General features: G+C 41.2%; 1 protein-coding gene across 5 annotated transcripts in view; it reads right to left on the reverse strand.

The window, feature by feature from the left end:
* Positions 1-24358, reverse strand: part of LOC147024427 (tubby protein-like) — a 109330-nt gene that overhangs the window by 28028 nt on the left and 56944 nt on the right. For all 5 annotated transcript variants that reach the window (XM_085884368.1, XM_085884365.1, XM_085884364.1 and 2 more), the window contains one exon: positions 20756-20804. In XM_085884368.1, the coding sequence (XP_085740494.1) occupies positions 20756-20804 (49 nt within the window). The remainder of the gene's footprint in view (positions 1-20755; positions 20805-24358) is intronic.

The following is a 24358-nucleotide window of genomic DNA, read 5'->3' on the forward strand; positions in this document are numbered from 1 at the left end:
GGAGGTCGCTAAAACCCCAATTTGTACTTCTTCTTCCCCTCTGAACACAATGTAAAACTGTAGCCCAACCTAACTCAATAACTGCTGAAGCCATGATGGTGATTCCAATGTGAGGAAGTCACTTTGTCTCTGGGCTAGTGCATGCAACCCAAAATTAAAAAAAATATATATATATAAAACATTAATCGTTTTATTACAAAAAAATGTAAATATGGACAGCTGTGTGAGATGAGGTAAGGAGTCGACCCCACACTCCGTACTTTTCTTTCTTCTCAGTTCTTCTTGGCTTCTTCCTCCCGGATTGAATGATGGCCATGTCTTTTGTGTAAATGAGATTGTTGAAGAATATATGTTAGGGATATGCCTTGGAGCACAGTCAAGACAATCACGAAGAAGTGAAAGGCGAACAGTCCCACCAAGACCATGCCGAGATCAGGCCATCCCTCCAAACTGGATGACCAAGCAAGGAGACTGATCATAGATGCCACTAAGAGGCCAATAGCAACTTTGAAACAACTGCATACCTTCATTGCAAAGACTAGTCATTGTGTGCATTTGACAACAATATCCCAAGCACTCCACAAGTCTGGGCTGTACGGTAGGGTGGCAATAAGGAAGCCATTACTCAAAAAAACAGACTTTGAGTCCCATTTGAGATTTGATAAAAAACACTCCCGAGATTCTGAAGCCATGTGGCAAAAAGTTTTGTCGTCTGACGAAACCAAAATGGAACTTTTTGGCCAAAATGTAAACATTACATTGGGAAAAAACCCAACACAGCACACCACCCAAGAAACCCCATCCCGACTGTGAAGCATGGTGGTGGCAGCATCAGTTATGGGGATGTTTCTCATCAGCAGGGACTGGGGCACTTGTCAGGATATAAAGGAAAATGGATGGAGGAAAATACAGAAAAATCCAAGAGGAAAGCATGCTACCCTCCGCAAGAAAGCGAAATTGGGATGGAAGTTCACCTTTCAGCATGACAATGAGCCGAAGCACGCAGCGAAAGTTACACTGGAGTAGCGAAGGAACAAAAAGATAAATGTCCTCGAGTGGCCCAGTCAGAGCCTCAACAAAAATCCAATCGAAAATCTGTGGCATGACTTGCATCCATCAATGCTCCCCATGTATCTTGACTGAGCTTGAACAGTTTTGTACAGAAGAATGGGAAAATATTTCCCAATCAAGGTGTGCAGAGTTGGTAGAGACCTATCCTAACAGACTTACAGCTGTAACTGCTGCCAAAGGTACTTCCACCAGGTATTAACTCAGGGGGGTGGACACTTATCCAACCAAGATATTCTAGTTTTGTATTATAATTAATTTTCTGAAATGTGTAGAATTTGTTTTTCACTTGGAAGTTGTGGGTTGTGATGTGTAAATAAAGGTGGAAATAAAAGCCTGATTTGATGCAATTTGATTTCAGGCTTTACGGCAACAAGAGATGAAAAATTTGAAAGGGGGTGTAGACTTTCTCGAGACAGTGCATACATTTGTATATATATATATATATATATATATATATATATATATATATATATATATATATATATATATATATATATATATATATATATATATATATATATATATATATATATATATATATATATATATATATATATATATATATATATATATATATATATATATATATATATATATATATATATATATATATATATATATATATATATATATATATATATATATATATATACACATATATATATATATATATATATATATATATATATATATATATATATATATATATATATATATATATATATATATATATATATATATTGTTACGAATTTGGAAATCGATCGCACTCAACATTCAGGTTCCTTTAGCTCAGTTATGTGAGTTAGGCCTAAGTAACATTTGCGACGGCGGCCGTGGGGTCTCCAAAATCTATGGCCACTAGCAATTATACGGCGGCCGCAGTATTTCCACGGTCACACAATGTAGCAGTCACATATGTTTTTATTTTTCGGGGAGCTGCACGGCGTATTTAGAAATCGTGGAGACCGAAAACGTGGGGGTGCCGTACGGTCTTTGATTTGATGTCACACGGTGACGGTAGGGCGGCCATGGAATTTTCAAGGCAGACGCAAAGTAGCCTCCAGGTGCCTGCAGGGCGACTGCAGGGGGCCCTAAGGCGAACGTGCGGCCAGACAGACGGTAACGAGTGGGTATATATACCAGTTATTTTTTTACTGAAATAAAAATATAGCAGTTCGGAATATACCAGTACGTGGTGCCCCCAGAATTCGAATTGAATTTCTACCAGGAGGCTGTTCGGATTGCAAAAAGTTCGATTCCCAAACAGAAACTATTTTCCCAATAAGAAACAATGGAGTGAATTAATCTGTTCCTGAACCCCAAGAAAACCCACTTTCAACTGAAATTCCCCATGTTTAAGGTAAAATAAGATGAGTAAATGACCTTCGGTGGCGGTGTATTGTATGTAAACTGGTACAATCGCCACATCCAAAGGTCCACACATGATCGTGCTCCGTCCTGGGTTCCGATCGCTCGCGCACTCTGCGAGTGCTGCCCCCAGGGCAGCTCATCAAACATGATGCCCCCAGAACCACAATCACTTTCATCAAACGCATCGGGCTGAGGTAATCATGGATATTCCAAATTACAACCGGTTTTTCTGTGAAATTCAATCCTTGCCGACAGTCCGTCATACCACGTGATCGGATTGCTTTTTTGTTATTAATTAAAACATAAGAAAGATGAGTTTAAAAAAACCCACAAATCAAGGTGAAAAAACGAGGTAAAGTATCGATCGACACACGAGAGATGCTTTCACGAGGACTTCCACCGACGAACTGGATGAACAAAGCGCGAAGATGCGGGTCGAACAGGTGGGGGAGACACGTGAACAAACATGAACGCTTCGTTGTGTTCGGTTTTTTTTAATGTATTCCGTTTTTAGGGAAAAAATTCAGTTTTCATTGATAGACTACGGCAGCCGCACGGATAACGCAAGCCCACCGTAGCCCTACGTACGGTCGATGTGGAGCACAACTACGTCACAACTACGGCATGTCGAATTGCTACGGCCAATGTAGAAATGAAAAAAGTTATAACTCCACGTTATAATTCCACAGCGCCCCCTACGGCCTGTAAAAGATAGATAAAATGTGTGATTGGTTCAGTGACCGAATGGAAGGGTACCGCAATTGGGTCAACTCCTTGTAGTTCAATGATGAAGCACACTTCCATTTGAATGGGGCTATCAACAATCACAAGAACATCTTCTGGGGTGTTGAGCCTCCTGAAGAGGTGTCTGAGATGTCTCTCAAGGGCCCCAAGTCCACTTGCTTCTATGCATTGAATTCCAGATGGGGTATGCTGCGACCGTATTGGTTCGAGGACACCAATGGTAAGATGGTGACAGTCAACGGCAAGCAGTACCATGAGGTCTTATGCCGATTTCACACTGATCTCACTCAACTACCGTCTCAAAGCCAACTCAGACGTGCATAGTTCATGCAGGACAGTGCCCACCACACACTGCAGGTAAAACCATCGACTTGCTCCACCAGCTGTTTGGAAATCGTGCCATCATCCTGGGCACAGCGCATGCGTGGGCGCCTGACAGCCCGGATTCAAATCCATTGGATTATTTTTTTTATTTTGGGGTCAAGTTGACACCAATAAACCTCGAATCCTGGCTGTCCTGAAGCAGGAGGTGGAGGACTGCCATCAGGCTACCACTCCAGCCACTTGCAGACGAGTTGTGGAGAATTTCAGTCAGGATCAAAGCCTACTTGAACAAGAGCACACATTTAAAATATCAATTACAAGCAGTATTATGAGTGATTTGGAAATGGCATGGTGTATGCTTTCCATCAATGTATCACTGAATTTACTACCTTTTGTAAATTTTCTACAATAAGACGTTCAAATAGTCCACTTTTTTTGAAACACCTTATATATACAGTACAGCCTAATCTCAATTCCTGTTAGAAATTGTGACATCTTTAAAGGACGGATACACACATGGGCATCTACAACTAGTACAACTGATTAAAAAAAAACATATCAAGAGGCTTTTCCACTGGGATCCTAACTATCTGAATGTATGAATCAACATATGCTACATCACAGCGAAAGAATATTCTCGATTCTCAATCTCTTCACTTCCTGCAGAAGTTAAAAACACATTAAGTGCTCTGTGGTTTCACATAAAGTGCAGTTTAGTGCAAAGGATTTATTACATCGTAGCAGTGCAGTTGCAGTGTAGATGCATTTACTATTTTGAATTATCATCCTGGTTCTTCACGGGTAGGGCGTTGCACCACTGAGTAAGCCATCCTTTAGAGGAGACACTAAGCTGGATAGAAATCCTGGAGTTGGCTTAGCAGGTAGGGCAGCTGGCTTAGGATCGCAGGGTGCTGAGTTTGTGCCCTGTTGGCTGCTTAATTAACACCAGGTGGGGTTGACTCAGCCTGTCATCCTTCTGAGGTTGGTGAAAGTACCACAGTACTGGTAGAGGGGCACAGCATCAGTGGCACAGCTGTGCTTCCAAGAAATGATAGCTACCTGGCAGCCAAGCTGCCATACGCAAGAGCAGAACTAAGGTGGCTGCCCTGTTGGTTAACTTTCACTGGTTAATGTTACCGATCCCTCAGTCCTTTTTGTTAATTTCACAGCGCATTATGTGCTGGTAGCCTGGCAAGTTCCAAATTTCTTCCCTGACGATCATTGAGAAGGCAATGACAAATCATGCCGCAGTGTCATCACTTCCGCAGTAAACATCATCATGTTAAAAGTTTCCATCAAACATACCCTGTGCATTCACAAGTCCGATATATGACCTTCCCACCGCTGTTAAGAAGCTCCAAAGCCAGATGTGGTGTCTCCTTCAGGGAAGTCTGCCTGGTACATCTCACTCTCACGTAAATATAGCTGGCGCGAACTTTGTGGATATACCTCGGTCACCGAAGGTGGACGGAGGTTATGTATTCACCCGTGTTTGTTTGTCTGTCTGTTTGTCTGAGAGCATGATATCTCAAAAAAGTTATGGATGGATTCGAGTGAAACTGGGTGGACAGGTTGGTTGCGTGACAATGAAGAATGGAGTAGATTGGGTAGTAGTAGGTGAAGATCCGAATTCGGATCAGGATACGGGAAAAAATTTTTTCAGTGATTCTTCACCATTGAGAGATGGAGCAAAAAAATGATATGGAGCGTAAGATATTTCAAAAAGTTGTGGATGAGTTATGACAAAACTAGATGAATAAGTTGGTTAGGTGACACGAACAAGCAGATTCGATTTTGGTTCAGGTCCGGATGCAGATCCTGTGTATCAGTGGGATACAAAATGTAAACTGTTCAGCATGGCAGAGAGGGTAGGTGCTCTACCGAGTGACCTTTGAGTTTCACATTGTGAAGATTTCCTTTAGCAAGTTGTGCAGGTACACACTCCTTTCTCAAAAGTAGTTTTCCAAATATTTTCAACTTATTTTAGAAGCTTTGTGAGCAATTGTAGGGAACGATCCTTATCTTTCACACCCGATATACTGTATCTTGATGGCCGCTGTTATGAGGGGGTTATGCACAATGCGCGCAAAGGATTCTAGGGTGGATTACATCATTTTGAAAGTCTCATATTAACTGTGTTGTGAGCAGATCGAATGAGCGCTTACCATATTGATGGAGAGTATGATGTGGCTCACCCCCTGCCCCCTTCCCTACCACCCCCCTACTCCCCACCCCCACAAAGTTATACATCCTTCTCAGTGCTTTTGTTCAATATACTTAACATTTTTCATTTGACAGCGAGCTATCCCCAGCACCGTAACCAAATTCCAAATTTCTGCTCTAACATACAGGTGGCACTACCCCAGGCATTGCTTTCCTACAGTAATTCTCTGCGGACTACTGTCGTTGGACCCGTTACCAACTATAGTATATGAGAATACAACTCTTGTATATGATAGTTTTCACTGCAGCATTTTTGCCTGGGCACATCAGTGGTACAGCCTTGACCCCAGTAAATGATGCTACCCACAGCTGCATGGAAAAGAAAATAAGTGCTTCTTTGGCAGGGCAAAGTTTGCGGTTGTGGTGTGCATTTTCAGGATGCTAAACGTATAACCAGGACCAAGGAGATTATATGGGAGAGGGTGGGTGTGGAGGGAAGGGGGGGCGGAGTGTGGGTGGTCTTGCCCCCATTTTATTCTTAATACCAGAGCCGATGACAGAAAATGTCGATGTGATGTGAACGAACAGAGAAATATAATGAATTCAAAGTGCGTGCTTTATGTTACAGCTTACGTAGTAGCAAGTAGCATACTAAATAAATAAAAAGAAAAGAGATTGGCAATAAAGGATGGAAGACAAGTGTGGGGGGGGGGGGGATGAATGATCACCTGGGTGTTCTGTCCGAAGATTGTAGGCAAGTTGCCACTGACACCCTGAACAAATTTCAAATATCTTCCTGGACTGTAGGTAGCAAGCTGTTGTATAGATTGGCCTGTTGCTAAGTTAGTACTCCCATTTATGAACCCCTGGCTCATGATGTAGTGGACCTAGGATCATCGTCTACTCATGCCCTTGTAATTCATGTAAAAATTACACCAATGTTCACTAATGTTTTTGTCCTGGATGTACTGTAAGTACAAATAAGCTCCTTCGTGAGCCTTAGATTAATGTAAATAAATAAATAAACAAGAAGGATGTCATTCGTCGCGTGAGACTTGCGAAATCCAAATAAGCAATCGTAGCTATCGAAGCAGTAATTTTGTAATTTTGTAAATTTGACTTATCAAGTGACCCAAGAGGATGAAAATTTACACTATTTATTGTCATGCATATCAAATTTGGCTGATACATTTTTCTAATTGTGGCCTAATAGGTGTTTTACATGTTTCAGACAGCCTTGTCCTTGACCTTTGACAAATTTTGACAAACCTTTACACACAAATACTACACCTATGTACAAACAAACTGTGCAAGTTTCAATTTAACAGATTGAAAAATGATTGAGGTATGGCAATAATAAAATCATAAAAAGTCCCATCTGATTATAATGGGGTGAAGTTGTTGCCGTGGAAACCATTGATACGTCAAAACTCCTAAATCGAGTTTTCAGATTTTTGGTGAAGCAATTCAGTGACCCAACATGCAAATTATATTCAAACTTTGGGAGTACTCGCCCTCCGGTTGGTGGAGTTTGTACATTACTTGCTGAAAAAGTAGAGTCTGTATCTTCCAAGAAGACTCTATACATTTTTGTGTGGTGTGCGTCTAAATTGTTCAAATGAGTCTAACGGGTATAAATGGTCTAAAGGATCCAAAAGGTCTATAGGGGTCTAAAGGGTCTTAAGGGGTCTAGAGGTCTAAAGTTCTAAAGGGTATGTTTCAATCATAGTTAGGGTCTAAAGGCCTGAAAGGCATCTAAAAAGGATCTTCAGGGTCTAAAGGGTTTTGAAGTCCAAATGTTATGTTCCAATAGTAATTAGGGTGTAAAGAGGTCTGAAGGGTCAAAACTGTCTATGGGGTTTAAAGGGTCTAACTCTAAACAGTCTAAGGCATCGAAGGTGTGTACATGTCTAAAAGGTCTAAGGGGTCAAAAGGGGCCTGTAAAGGTTGAAAGGGTATGTTCCAAAAGTAGTTTGGGTTATGGGGGTTTAAAGGGTTTGAAGGGGTTTAAGGGATAGCCTGGTGTTGGCTCAGTGGTTAGGGTGGCGGCTTGGGATCCGAGGGTCCTGAGTTCAAGCCTCGTTGCCCGCTGAATTAATTCACCAGGGGGTTGACTCAGCCTGCTATCCTTCCGAGGTTGGCAAAATGAGTACCAGCTTCCTGGGATGACCGAGTCATTCAAGTATCCTGCGTCAGAGTGGCGACCTGTCCAGGATTGTGCCCAATAGCCAAGGAGACTGCTTCGGCAGCACCAACGCTCTGTACAGAGTATGGTCCCAATGGATGGACTGGTGTTGGTGCAGTGGTTCGGGCAGCGGCTTGGGATCCAAAAGGTCCTGAGTTCAAGCCCCGTTGGGCTACTGAATTAATACACCAGGGGGTTGACTCAGCCTGTCATCCGTCCGAGGTCGGCGAAATGAGTACCAGTGTATTGGGCCCGGTGTATACCCCGGTTAATAGGTGTACCATGTCCCTGCGTCGTAAGAGGCGACCAGGGTTGCGTCAGGAAGGGCATTCGGCGTAAAACCTGTGCCAAATCATTATGCAGATCATAACGGATGATCTGCTGTGGCGACCCCTAACGGGAGCAGCTGAAAGAAGAAGAAGGGGGTTAAGGGATCTAAAAGGTCAAGTGGTCTCAAGGGTCTTAGGGGTGTAAAAAGGTCCAAAAGATCTTCAAGGTTCAAAAATGTAAAAAGGGGTCTAAAGGGTATGTTCCAATAGTAGTTAGGGTCTAAACTTGGTGTTTCTTCCTCCCTCAACCCTGCCGTTGGTGTGTGTCTCTCTCTCTCTCTCTCTCTCTCTCTCTCTCTCTCTCTCTCTCTCTCTCTCTCTCTCTCTCTCTCTCTCTCTCTCTCTCTCTCTCTCTCTCTCTCTCTCTCTCTCTCTCTCTCTCTCTCTCTCTCTCTCTCTCTCTCTCTCTCTCTCTCTCTCTCTCTCTCTCTCTCTCTCTCTCTCTCTCTCTCTCTCTCTCTCTCTCTCTCTCTCTCTCTCTCTCTCTCTCTCTCTCTCTCTCTCTCTCTCTCTCTCTCTCTCTCTCTCTCTCTCTCTCTCTCTCTCTCTCTCTCTCTCTCTCTCTCTCTCTCTCTCTCTCTCTCTCTCTCTCTCTCTCTCTCTCTCTCTCTCTCTCTCTCTCTCTCTCTCTCTCTCTCTCTCTCTCTCTCTCTCTCTCTCTCTCTCTCTCTCTCTCTCTCTCTCTCTCTCTCTCTCTCTCTCTCTCTCTCTCTCTCTCTCTCTCTCTCTCTCTCTCTCTCTCTCTCTCTCTCTCTCTCTCTCTCTCTCTCTCTCTCTCTCTCTCTCTCTCTCTCTCTCTCTCTCTCTCTCTCTCTCTCTCTCTCTCTCTCTCTCTCTCTCTCTCTCTCTCTCTCTCTCTCTCTCTCTCTCTCTCTCTTTCTCTCTCTTTCTCTCTCTTTCTCTCTCTTTCTCTCTCTTTCTCTCTCTTTCTCTCTCTTTCTCTCTTTCTTTCTCTCTTTCTCTCTCTTTTTCTCTTTCTCTTTCTCTCTCTCTTTCTCTTTCTCTCTCTTTCTTCTGTTGCATCCTGATCCATTCAGTGTTCGAGCTCTTCCACGAGCCTTGACTTTGTATACAAAAATGTGGTTAAAAGGTCTAAGGGTCTAAGTGGTCTAAATTAGTCTAAAGGGGCATGGGGTCGAAGCAGACTCCAGCATGTAAAGGTCTAAAGGGTCTCAAAAGTTCCAAAGTGTCTCGAGGTGTCTTTAGGGGTCTAATGGTATGTTCCAATAGTATGTAATTAATAGACATAATTAATAGATGCAGTCACAGTTCAATAATACGTAATTAATAGACGTACTCACGGGGTTGACGGATGCTTCACCATACACCCGTGTTTTTCGGTTACACATATATATATATATATATATATATATATATATATATATATATATATATATATATATATATATATATATATATATATATATATATATATATATAACATTAGGTTTCCAGATTTTGACTAGCTATATGAGTTGGTTAATTTTTGTGAACATCAGTTTAAAATTTCAATCCGTGTTAGTAACTGACAAACAAACAAACAAACATACTCAGGAAACGAATATACTTGCAAATCTTTTATTTCGCAAATAATAAAGCACCAAAGATTCCGACATTTCCTATAACTATACGTAATGTTGTGCTGACAAAGCCTCTCGTTCTTACCTCGATGGTTTAAACTTTAAGGGTTCTGTTTTCATTCCTTCCATTGAATGGTGTTACACAACGACTCATACTTAGAAACCTTAAACTCATGCTGCTCAACGAAATTTGACTCAAGTTAAACGGAAATCATGAACGAGGCTTTGCAGCTTGTAGATTAAATCACCATGTTTAATCACAGTGATTCAGGAAGCATCCAGTGTGAGGCTTGCAAAAAAATTACTACCTGGTGTTATGTCCAAACGTTTTACAAGTGTGGATTTCCTGCGTTGCTCAAAGCAAACTGGTCACATCCATATTGCCAGTTCCTTGAGTACTGCACTTCCATATCAATGATAGCAGCTGTCTTTCAAATAAAATCATTATGTCCCCAAGTATACCGCCCTGGATAAGTGTGATACATGCTGACAGCACGTGTACCTAACATCTGAAAAGCACAACACAAACTGCAACTGCCATCTTCCTTGAACCCCAGTTTCTCAAAATCAGCATCTGTTGGACGTAGGTCACAGATGGACCTGAAAAAAAAATCTCAGTCTCAGTGGTGTCTTGTAACAAACCACTTTCCAGCTGAGAGACCTTCCAAACATGTCCTCCCAAAATGTCCCCTACCCTCATTTGTGATCAAGTGGACTGCATTTTGTACTCTTATACTATCTCTATCACTTCTCACTTCATCAGTCACCATCTGCATCTGTTCTTTCCTTTTTCTACCACCACTTTAATACTCTCTTCACAATATAATCCTCTCTGCCACATTTATTGCATCCTCTGTTTTATGTACCTTTCATTTTCTCCCAGGCTTCAGATTTGGCATGATCAAAATCTCCACTTCATTTTCTTAATCTATAAAGTATGAAGTGCAGTTTATCAACTGAAAATGACTCTACGAGAAATATGAAAAGCAATACCTCCGACAGGCTTTACCTTTTATTTTTTTTAATGCAGGTCTATATTTGATGGACATGGAGGAATACGTAACTCTCCTTCTGATGTATCCACTTTCTCAACTGCACGCATGCATATTTCATATATCATAAGTGATACGAGTTAGCTGAGGACAGGGGGAAGTGGAGGAGTATCGTGGTCGAGGCAGGGCAGAAGTTTGGTACCATTGGACCTTACATATCACCCCTGATAAAGGGAAGAGAAGAAGAAGTGACCGCAACTGTTTTAGTGCTTGCATGTGCTGAAAGCAACAGATATTACACTTTCCAAGAAGGCTGCACTTGTCAATGACCTCCAATCCCTCTGCTATTTTCAGGTCCTACAAGATGGCATCATATCACCTGCCAAGACATTTACCAGGGACTTTAAAGACTATTAATATGTTCTGATTGGAGATCTTTAACCCAATGTTTTGGTACAGTTTCTCTTTTAAGAAGGACAAGCTTCAATACATCTTCGGCTTGAAGCTCACCTCGAGCTGCTCGACCAAATATTCCAAGTGCTTCAACATCTGATTGGCTTGTTGTTCCTTGGAATATAAAAGTCTCATGTCATCCATCCATTAAAGAAGGTACACAGAAGCCTCCATATAACTCAACATAAGTTTGCATCGAATGGTAAATGTACATCGAATGGCAATCCCAAACTCCAACTAAATCTTTAAGACATTCTAAGTTAGCTCAGCCACAATAAATGATTGATATATATATACAATATAATACTTTGTTGTTTTTTTTCTATATTCCGGTAGCTCTTCATTGGGTGTTATTCAAGATCTTCTTTCAAGATCTCTAACTTTCCTGACCATGGCTGTTTAAATTGCAACTTTGGCAAATTTAAGTGAAGCTTGTGTGGCGTTCATATTTTTAAGCATCTTTTCATTTCCCTTTCAAATTTTACAAAGAACAGACTGCTTTTTCTTCAGATCTATCCAGATACTCAGTGATTTTCCTTCTTCTCCTCTTGGGCTTCTCCTGAAAAATTTACTCACATTGTTCTTCTGAAGTCTCACTTCCTATATTTGCCTGTCTTCTGTTTTTCGTTAGTTTGTTTCTCTTTAATGGCTTCAGGATTTTTAGATTCTCATGGAGGATCTCTAAGTCTTACTCGCGTTGTTGTTCTTGCTGACGTTTTTGTTTCACAGCCTACAGTTTTCATCGAAACTTCCTGAAACTTGGCATATATATGTAAAAATACCCTGCGCAGACAGTAACCATCTCTGATTTTGAAAATTCCTCCGAGAAAAAAACAGTGATGACGTCAAAATATCTCCGCTAATGGAAATTCCCCAAAAAATTATTTCGGAAACTAGGCAAGCTTTTTGAATTCTGTTTTCGGGAATCGAACAGGGCATTAGCAGAGATGAATTACCGCACATATGATACATCACTATGACGTCATATCAATTTTTATGACGTCATTCCTATTTTTTGACATTTTTTGTTTCACAACCCAGAGTTTTCATCGGATCTTCGTGAAACTTGCCATGTATATGCAGAAAGCCCACGCGCAGGCAGTAACCATCTCCGAATTTGGAAATTCTTCCTAGAAAAAAAAGTTGACGTCATAATATCGTCGCTAATGGAAATCACCTACACCATTATCTCCGAAACTGTTTGAAGCTGTTTGTTTGAAGGCAAGCTGTTTGAATTTTGTTTGTGGGAATCAAGCTGGGCATTAGCACAGATAATTTATCGCAAACCTGATACATCACAATGACGTCATATTCGTTTTTATGACGTCATCACGAAGAGAACGAGGATCTTAGCTCATTTGAACTTGTTTAAAGTCACTTAAAAACGTTTTAGAAAAGCATTTGCTTGACTGTTGGAAGTCATCAAAGCACATTATGTTTATCTTCGGCAGAAGGAGCTTTCAGCCCACTATGTGAGCAGGACCTCCCCAAGGCAGGTCGAACAAAGGCTTATGTGGCCTGACATCATGTATATCCCCAACAGCAATGCTGAGTGTTTCTTCTAAGCAGACAATTTCATCCAATAAAAGAAATTGTGATCAGTAATATTGATGTGCTTGTTCAGTGAGCATGTAATCCTATTGTCGACTGAAATATCATCTGCAAAGACATACAATCTCATTCCCTACTGTTGAAATGCTGATCTTTGGATAAGAATACAAAATTTGTCAATAAAAAGAAATGTAGAACTCATCGAGTCTTGTCAATAATGACGCACTGCTGCTGCTGCTGCTGCTGCTGCCTGCTCTTTTGGTGTAAATTACTTCAGCGCCAAAAGATCTGTGATGTTTTCCAACATCACAGATCATCAACTAGAGGGGGAGCACTCGGGAGAGTGCAAAACCTCCGCCACCAATACTGCTGGGTCACTCAAGTGAACCTTATATCTTATTAATTAAATATGATGTCAACAGTGCTGACTGAGTTATAGTTCTTTTCTTCAACATTTTTTGAGGGGGGAGGGCGGTTGGAAATCACTTAAAACATGTAAAAATGCAAAAAAAAAAAAATCGAAATTTTGTTGAAAAAAAAAGTTGCAAATTTTTTTTTTCTTTAACAATTTTTTTTGGGGGGGTTGGAAATCACTTAAAACATGTAGAAATGCAAAAAAAAAATTGGGGGGTAACAATTTTTTTTGGGGGGGTGGAAATCACTTAAAACGTAAAAATGCAAAAAAAAAAAATTTTTCTCAAACTTTTTTTTGGGGGGTTGGAAATCACTTAAAATATGTAGAAATGCAAAAAAAAATTCTCTATTTTTGGGGGGAGGGTAACAATTTTTTGTGGGGGGGGTTGGAAATCACTTAAAACATGTAAAAATGCAAAAAAAAAAAATCGAAATTTTGTTGAAAAAAAAAAGTTGCAAATTTTTTTTTTCTTTAACAATTTTTTTTGGGGGGGTTGGAAATCACTTAAAACATGTAGAAATGCAAAAAAAAAATTGGGGGGTAACAATTTTTTGGGGGGTGGAAATCACTTAAAACGTAAAAATGCAAAAAAAAAATTTTTCTCAAACTTTTTTTGGGGGGGGGGTTGGAAATCACTTAAAATATGTAGAAATGCAAAAAAAAAAATTTCTTTTCTCTAACAATTTTTTTGGGGGGGTTGGAAATCGCTTAAAACATGTAGAATTGCAAAAAAAATTCTCTATTTTTTGGGGGGGAGGGTAACAATTTTTTGTGGGGGGTTGGAAATCACTTAAAACATGTAGAAATGCAAAAAAAAATTCTCTATTTTTTTTGGGGGGGGGTAAAGAAAAATGTTTTGGGGGGGTTGGAAATCACTTAAAACATGAAGAAATGCAAAAAAGAAAAAAAAATTTAGAGAAATTTTTTTTTCTCTAACAATTTTTTTTTGGGGGGGGGGGACCAAGTCCAAAATTTAATGGCATGATCCTTGGACCATACCTGACCCCCCCCACCAAGTTTCGTCGAAATCCGTCGAGGAGTTTTTTCCGTAATACTGTTCACAAACAAACAAACAAACAAACAAACAAACAAACAGAAAGGGGTGAAAACAGTAACCTCCATCCATCTTCGAAGATGGCGGAGGTTAATGAAAAAGTAGCTTGCATCCGTTTTTTTTTTCAAGTGAATGCCTGTTTCCAAACGTAGAAACATTCTTGTGCTGCATAATTGCGATACTAACACTTTTTTCATTTGTAGTCATATTTAAACAATCAAATTTGTCGATTATCTTTGCCTAATTAACTGTTCTTTTATTTTATTGGAAGTGACTTCGGAAGCTTTTCTGTGCAATACTTGACGCTGCTGTTACATATTGCTTTTCATTTTCTGTCTCCTTATTCCAAGTAATTTTAAGGAACCTAATTGTTTTACTATTTAAATAATACTGACAAAAGTTTCAAGTTGATAGTATGAGACATGCCAGGATTTTCACAATCACATTTGGACATTTATTTTACCTGGCTAGCTCGAGATTAGGTTGGGTAGAAGCCAGTTGTCGGTCGACATAAATATTATTTGTATTTTGAGTAACACTAAGTACAACTCCTTCGACAAAAAAGTTTTGAAGCCTTTTACTCATCATGATTTTCCATGTTTACTCTTCGACATCATTTATACATAAAAACAGCTGCAAATGAGAACCAAGTTACTTGTATTGTATTGAAAATGTCTAACGCTCATGTAATAGCTCGTAGATATTATCGCTTCCAGCAGTTGAGCCCCTACTTGGACGAATGGCCAAACAGTTCTCCCTTAGAGGCTTACAGCCGAGATTCTCTGAGATTAACGGCGCATGGGAAAGAACGGAGGCACACGGCTTGTACTCGACCCACAACAGATACTCGGACACAAGCAAATTAAATTAAATTAAGTGGATAATTCAATGAGGTAATCTACAGCCTAAATTCCTTTTTGAGGTGCCCCCACACTCAGACACACACACACACACACACACACACACACACACACACACACACACACACACACACACACACACACACACGGGGTCATATGAAATAAAGAAAATAAAGAAATCCCTTTTCATTCCTTCATTTAGCTGAGTCCAGGCGATCTTTTAGGACTTGACGATCAAACCGCGTCATCAGCGTGCGGGTAACCGCGCCCCAAAAAATGGCGCCGAGCAATTCATGAGACAATATTTGACGTCAGGGCTCCCGAACCGCGGTGTCACTTCTTCGTCGACGGCGCTTGCCGATCCTGCTCTCTCCATTCTCTTGCCGAGATGCGCTCTGGTTTCTCTGATCACTTCCCTCACACCACCAAACTCCATTCGTGCGTTCACTCCTCACTACAAGCTGCTTCCTGTCCTCTCTGATCACCTGCCTCTCTCTTCTCTTGCCGAGATGCACTCTGATTTTTCTGATCGCCTCCCTCACACCAAACTCCATTCGTGTGTTCACTTCTCACTACGAGCTGCTCCCCATCCTCTCTGATTGCCTGCCTCCTTACCGCTTTTCTTCTTCCTACTCCCGTCACGCCCATCAATCATAAGCCTTGGGTGTGACCACACCCGCCATCACCCTTGGAGGCAGGGCTTCTTCCCACATTTTTTTTTATCTTGAAGGCTACAGGCACGGACTAAATAGTCCTCATCGAGGCCAAGCCTTAAATAAAAGAACTGCAGAGAAAAGTAAGAAAAGAGAGATTAAAGTGAGGAGGAAAAATGAGTGAGTAAGAAAAATGTATGATGAAAAGTATATGATGTTTGCTTGCAAGAAAGAGAGATTAAAGCTAGCACGGTAACTATAGTTTGAGTGAGACAGAAAGTAAGACCAGCAATCCTGACATGGAGAGTGCAAGATGGTTCCGGGCACTACTTTAATGCTCCTAAGTCAGTACCACCCTGGGCGGTTGCTGTCTCCAATCAACTACCTAAAATAACACGGTCTAACCGGATGGGTGTTTTTTCGGAGACACAATCTCCTTACTGAATGGCCGTTGGCTCCCTAAAGGAGCTCATCTGCCCTTTGGCAGGTGTTGTTTTTCGTCCTGGCAAGATGTCACAGTCACCCTCCCCAATGGCAAGCCAGTGAGGGGTGTCGGTTTAGTCGCCGACAACCCGACCATGCGGCAGGTAGCACTGTGTTACATGTTACCAGTGGCAGTCAAGAAAGCTGACTGAGCTGACGTTAGGTCATGCAGCTCAGTTGTAATGGCCATTGCCATTACAAAAATGTAATTCTAGCATTGCTGGTTTGCAATAGAAAAACATCGGGAAAAATTACAGGGGGTGATTACATACTGGGGGAAATTATCCTTAATCCCTATCTAATTAATACCACCCCCTCCCCGTGTGGTGACAAGTAACACTTAAATTCACAGTTTCCCGACTTAGCTTACATTGAGATGTCTCCTCCACGTCCACGGGCCAAGCAACTCTATACGATCCTATCTTTCTGATGAAATTCCTCCATCTACCCCACAAACATAATATGTTACATGCAGTGAAGGACAAGATGAGAAATGTGTACTTTTACATGAATTACAAGAACTATCAGAGTACACACCCGACAGGTGATCTTGTTCCAAGCAAACAACACTTTATTTTGACGCATACCTTGATTTGGGCGGTCTATAGGAAACTGACAGCTCTGTATAGGCAAAAAGAAAATAACCCGGTTCCGTGCATGAAGCAAAAACATACCGACTGCTAATAATTCAAAACACCTCACAGCACTGGAAAACGTGTGGACAGGAATACTGTACTGTAAATGGTGAAGGCTTGCAATACCCTCCCCCACCTGTTGGTGGCACTACATGATACACATTTACTTAGAGAATTTTTATTTGCTTCCCCCTCCCAAAGACCACTGGCAAAGATTTTTTAAAAAAAATACCCCTATACACTAATTGGGATCATGCTTATCCTATGTAACAAGTCTGGATGGAATCGGCCCAGGATTGTCGGAGTAGCGTGACAAACAAATGCACAAACACAAAAACACCTGTCCGTAAATTAAAGTAAGAATATTGTGGACAATAGACGAATGATTGCAGGATTGTCGATGAGACTTGAAAGTGTGAATCCAGCATCATGGGCTGTGCGATCAATTGGGACGACCAAATAGGCCAGGCCAAATTTACTCCACAATAACAAAAAATGTGAATTGATTTCTCATTCCATACAAGTTTGAATTGGCGCACAGTAATCAAATACTATATATTTCCTGGCAACATTGTACAATTTTAGCTTCCGTAGGGGAATGAGAATTGAAAAATGTCTCATACATCCAGCAGCCAGAGCAATGAAACTCAATATCATCCGATGTGGTTCTATTCGGCTTTATCTTTCGTTGGATTTACTGTACAAGTTGCAAGTGCCTTAATCATTGTAATAATAAGCTCATAAATATCTTCCTCACATCATCGTGAAGACCAAACATGGTTATTTGTGTGTCAGTTGTATATAATGGCTGCTCATGTTTTCCAAAGGCCTATTCACCCACCAACAGTCAACACGGCATGCAAAGCGCGTTTGTCAAACAAAATTACCATCCATTCAGCACCGTCTCCTTTGTGCCGTTTTATTTATGAATCATATCAGCAGATAAATTTGTTCCTTTAAAATGGAAACTTTGAAATTTCAATGAAGGATTTGGAATTTTCAAAATTGAAATGAATGCTTCCAAGGAAGAGGACAAACAATAAGAGATTCAGGGAATATGCTTTGGGAGAAATTCGATGAAACTGACGATACAAGATACCTCACAAGCTCACTGATGCAATTGGCTTATTCGACAAACAAGGACAAAAGAAAAGTCAAGACACACTATTTTGTGACATTGTCAATCTAATGCTGAAGGCCAAAGGTTTACTTCCACTTCACCACCATTAATAACCTTTGATTAGTGAATGCAGTGAGGGACAGTATCTATAATGGTGGGATTCCATGAGAGTCATGAGCTGTGTAGATTGTTCGGATTGGATTTTCCTCAAAGCTGAGTGTGACTTACCACGGTAAAGAACCTGAGAACTGCTTTGTCACCAGATATAGCATTTCATTGTTCACAGAGGAGTGATGATGGACATATCTCGTGAATGCAAGTATGAAGTATCATTTGCATCAGTATTCATAGTTTTGTCATAGAACCACAAAAGCGTCAGACTATCAAGTGGCTGCCACTCTGCAGTTTGCCTTTGGGTCGATAATCAAATTAAAATAAATTTTACTTGCCGATTTAGATGATGGTTTTCCATATTCCATGCATGCGGTTGTCGAGCTATTGAATCGATGGGATTGATAGCTTTATCCGAAACTTATGATTTCAAAATCAGCATTTAGGAGAATAACCGATTCACGGCAATCCCGATTCAATTTGCAACAAATATAAAAGGCTTATTGAACAACAAGAATTGAGAAAAAAAGACCAACAAGCAAACAAAGATGAAATATCAGTCATAGCCTGATTGGTGCGAATTCCATAATGTTTCATTTTTATTTGTGGCGTTAAAAATAGTTTAAGGAAGTTCACAGGTGTGCGTCAAATTACAAGAGTGAATCACTCTAAATTTTTACCTATCTTGACACAATAATCTTTGGAATATTTTGATTTAAGCAATTTCTGACTTTGGAGATCACATCATGAACCATGCTCTATTTAGAGTGGAGGTGCTGCTGGAGCAGTTTCTATGGCTGGGGTTACAATGCTGGACGGGTTTCCACCCCGACTCAGGACGTCAGGGAAGGAATTTGGAATTTGGCCAGAGTGTTGGTGATAGCTCGTCTACTGTTCGTGAAGGACACCGTGGGATGCTTAACATAACAACTAATGCCGGCAGATTGGATGCCCAGTTTAATGTCCATCCGAGGGATGGCAGACATATTGATGAATCACCCTGCCTGTGAAACACCAGAATGACAGTTTAGAGTTGGGACAACATTCCAACTGAGGCTCGACAGCTTTGAGATGAGTATGTGTACCTCAAGGGTGCTAGGCCATCCTGCCAGCTCTGACTTTGTAGGGTGTTTTGGAAATTACAAGTTCTACAATAACAAACTTTTTATTATACCAGCATCAAGCACATGCCCCATTTCCATAATCTTCTGCATCTCAGGCCAATCTTTGGCATTATCCATAATGCAACCATTCAACTGGACAATGGGCTTCATCTCATAGTCCTTCCAGGAATGGTCTTATGATGAAGCCTCACAAAGTTAGCTTACCTTTATGCCATGCTTCATCGTGCCGAGTTCAATGATGCTTAAGAAACCATATATGGCTCATACGTAAGCTTGGCAGAGTTTTATTTTTAAAAATAATTTTGATGGATAAAACCGGTTGAATTTTTTTTTGTATTTATTTTATATTTTTATTGATTAAAATTTTCAGGCTTATGTAACTATTACAATGCATAATACCTCTGTTATTGTTACAGTGCTGTTTAACCAACGACAAAACAAGTAATTGCAGATGTTCTTTCTTGACCTTAACCCAACGTTATTTCTGTACACATAATGATATGGCTGTTTACGCAGTGATGTAAATACCTGCTTCACTCACCTGCATTTTTTACACATCAATGGAACTCGAATAACTTTTTACCAATTGTCTTTCCATAAATTCTATAAATTACACCAATGGCAAAAAAAAAAAAGTTTGCGAGTGTGATCTGAAATTGATGTGTCAATGTTTATCGACATTTATCGATAAATGTCGAATCCTGCCAAGTCTACTGATACCAAACTACATAAATCCTAAGACATAAAACAAGCCAATTCTCTGTGTGGATGTGTGCCTGAAAATAATAGAAGAAAAAAAACATGGCTGGGGGAATCTCCACCAAATTTTGCATACACATCAGGGTCACGGGCACAAAAAATGTAAAGGGTCAAAAGGCTCAAGGAATTGAAGCTGTCCAACAGGTCTAAGGAGGTCGAAAGAGTCTTTAAAGGTGCAAAGGGTCTAAAATTGTCTATAAGGTCTAAAATGGTCTAAAGGGGTCTAAGAGGTGTAAAGGGTATGCTCCAACAGTAGATACAGGTTTAAATGGTCATTTACAACGAGAGAATTGGGTCTTCCCCCCACCCTGAACCCCCTCCTCCAGATATGCCACCCAGACAGAAACCATACTTGGGGTACCCTGAGGCAACATGCAAAATTTGGTTGGATAATGCAGTAGTTTTTTTTAGTTTTTGAAGCATGTACAAACATACGAACATAAAAAACAAATATAAAATTTCACTTTTGCAGTATCGATAAATCGCACCTGGCAATTTATGCTGGAAGAACAGGCAGAATATTTATAGTTTGAACGCATAGACCTTAATTCTCACGATTATTTGCAATTTTCTTCATCATTACAGTTCAGAAACAATCACCTTGAATAAAATAATCATTATACCAAGAAATATAACTCACAACAACAGCTCTGCATAAGATATCCAATGAGTAAAACTAAGAGCTTACGGAGTAGTTGTAAATTTATATTAATGGGCAATTAAAAGCATGCAAAGTAGATGGTTGGTGATGTTGGAGGCAAGTTTATAAATCTGCACCTGCTTGTCAAGTCTCAGTTGCCGCACATCTGCTTCATCTTCCAGGATACTGCAAAGAATGGAATGGCTTGTCAACTTCACAAATCAAATAATTAAGTACAAATCATTTATATGTATGTATGAATATGTGTATATATATATATATATATATATATATATATATATATATATATATATATATATATATATATATATATATATATATATATATATATATATATATATATATATATATATATATAGCTCGAATGCATGTACAAAGCAATCAAAAATAGTTAATGCCTGAAATATCAGCTCGACTTTTCTTCCCAGATCAGGAAGCACACTTTATCAATCAAACACAAGGAACTTGGACACAGGAGGAGGCCTTTTGGCCCATCAAACCTGTGCTACATTGGCACCATATTAATTCAATCTGACAGTTTATCAACTAAAATTAACTGGGTGGGGGAGGATGGGGGTGGAGAAGTGGGGATGAGAACAGTGGAGAAAGTTTTCAGTTTACAGGCCAAAAGAAAGGCCAAATGCTTAGCCCATCCCCCTCTCCTTGAGATGCTGATAAACCTGCTGAAACCACAAGGCACGTGGTCAGCCCATTGGCCTACTCCACTCATGAGGCTCCCTCACTGAGAGAATCAGGATCAGTGGGATCAGGATCAGCGTCAGGAAAACGAGCCACATGTCCATACAGCGGCAGCTGATGCTCACGGACTATGCAGGTAACAAATCTCATTTGAGTTTCTCTCAGCAACCGCTTGTTGGACACAAAGTCCAACCAGCAATAGCAAAGGATTCTCCGAAGAGACCTGGTACCAAAGGAATTAAGGCTCCATCTCAGATCCCTGGTCAGAGTCCAAGTCTCACATTCATAGAGCAAGACTGGAAGCACCAAGGACCTGAAGACTCGGACTTTCGTCCTCCTGCACAGGTACCGGCAGTGCCACACCCCATGATCCAGTGAATCCATGACTCCCCAGGCCCGACCCAGACATCTGTTGACCTCTGGCTCATGGCCCACAGAGACATGAATATCATTGTCAAGGGAAGTGGATCTCTCCATGACCTCAACATCCTCGCCACAAACAGGTACAGATAGGATAGCAGCATCCAAGATGTCAATGAAAGCCTGGATCTTAGTTTTGACCCAGGAAACCCGTAATCCCAGCAGCTCCGACTCCTCATTCAGCACCTCGAGGACCCCCAAAAGTATATCTCGAGTCTCCGCAAAGATGACTGCATCAACTGCGAAATCAAGGTCAGAGATCTTGACATTCCCAAAATGATGCACTGAAACTTGATCTCTCCGACATCCTCCCTTGGATCCAGTCCATACAAGTGCTGAAAAATGTGGGGGGCAGTACACACCCCCTGACGAATTCCAGTAACAACTGGAAATAAGTCAGAGATGGTATCATCACTTCTCAGAGCACTCTCAGTCCCAGAGTATAGTTCAGACATCAGATTGAAAAGTTTTGTTGGCACCCCACGAAGACGCTTCATCCTGCTGGGTGTCCATATCATACACCCTCCTCACCAAGAAACTTGGTGGGGGAGACAGTTTAGTCACCGACAACCCGACCATGGAACAGGTTAGTACTGGTTTACATGGTTCCTGTAGCAAGTCACAGATCAAATCTGACCTGACCTGACACATGTGTCTCCTACTCACCCGACTAACTCAAAGCTTTCCCCTCACTCTGCCCTCTCAAAGGTTCCACCTCACCCACTTCCTCAAATACTTCCCCACATACCGCACCTTCGCAGTTTACCCCACCCTCTCAGTTTACCCCTCATCCCACCCCTTCTCAGCTGCCCCTTCATTCCACATCCTTCCATATTTGCATTCCCACCCCCCATCCCTCACTCTCCAGTCACCCCCATCCGGCATCCACCAAACGCCTCCTCTTTCCTCCCTCACTGTGTGGACCTCAAACATCTGAAGCCTCCACACCAACCTGACAGATCTGCTGCTGATAAACTGAACCATCATGAGTTTATCAGAATCCTTCCTCCCACAGGACATCACTGACTCCTTCGTGGCTCAGCCCAGCTATTGTCTGCTCCGATTTGAAAGGCCTGAATCTCATCCTGGCACCGGAGTTGCACTTTACATCAATAACTCAATTTCTTACTGTTCATGGACTGATCTTACATCTCCCAACCCCCAGGAGTACCTTTGGCTGTGACTTCCCTTCTGCACTGACTTCTTGTTCGTTTGTGTGTTTTAGCATCCTTCTATGTGGCCCCCTCTTTAGCATTTAACCACCAACATTTAACCACTCATCCCAACTCTCTTCCTCATATATGGTGATTTCAATTGTCACAATGCAACTTGGCTGGGTGTTGGTACCTCTCTCACCAGCCATGGCACTTCAGCAAAGGACTTTTGTGACTACATGCGACTGACTCAACCTGTGAACTTTCCAACCCAGATTAATCCAAAAGGCAAATCCTTCCATCTGGACTTGGTGATTACTAACTTCCCCACAAATGTCCCTTGCTCTCCCTCTGCTTCAATTGGTTCATCTGATCATAAGCTTGTGAGAGTCAACATCCCTCTGGCAATTATCAGAGAGCTGCCTCAACGCTGGCAAGCCCAGCAGTTAACTCAGACCATTTGGCAGGGACTGCAAGCAGCCATTTCAGTTCACAACTGGTCTCCTATTTCAATACCTCTGATATCAACTCAGCCTGGGAATTTCTTCCACAGAAACCTGCTCTCTTTTATGCACAGACCCATCGCATCTCATCTTCATTTATCCTACCCTTCTTCCCACCCATGGTACACTGAATCTTGTGGTAAAGCAGATGCTGTAAAACAACTTGCCTTCTCTTCCTGTAGAGTGTTGGCATTAAATGTCAGACATGAGATCAGGGCCCTCACGATACATATCTCGAGCTTTTGATACAGTCTGGCACCCTGCCTTGCTCTCCAAACTCTCCACCTATGGCATCCAAGACAAACTCCACAAATGGCTTGCTGACTTCCTCAACTCTCATAGCCAACATGTGGCTCCCAACAGAAGCCTTTCATCTTCTCTCTCTGTCAAGACTGGATTGCCCCAAGGCAGTGTTCTGGGGCCCATCCTCTTCCAAATCCTCATCAATGATCTCTCTGACTCTGGGAAATACCCATTTATCCATTTGTTGATGACTCCATCCTCTGCTGTGACATCCACCATCCTTCAGATAGACAGGCCGCAGCCTCTTCCTTCTCTTCAGACCTTCACAAATTCACAAGCCCCAAGCCCAGGTCCTTCTAAATTTCGAGTTTTTCTTTCCTGCAAGTTAGCTTCTGTGTCCATGTTGTTCATCCCGTGCATCCTCCCTTACACATAATTTCTCTCCACGTCCCTTATTTGACCAAGTCTCCTTCTATCTTGTCCATCAACCCTGCTGTTGGTGTTTTTCCCCTCTTTCAACTGTTTCCTTTGCTCTGTTGCATCCTGATCCGTTCACTGTTCTCGCTCTTCCACAAGATTTGACTTTGTGTGCATATAAAGCACTGACATCACCAGCTTGTTTCATACAAATATAATGTTTCAAGATATCATAAGATCTAATGTCTGTCCATCAGTTCTGCATCTCCTCCCAAACCACCAG

This window comes from Eptatretus burgeri, chromosome 6 (assembly GCF_056783735.1).
Source record: "Eptatretus burgeri isolate ZD-2024b chromosome 6, Ebu_testis_v1, whole genome shotgun sequence".
Lineage (NCBI taxonomy): Eukaryota > Metazoa > Chordata > Myxini > Myxiniformes > Myxinidae > Eptatretus > Eptatretus burgeri.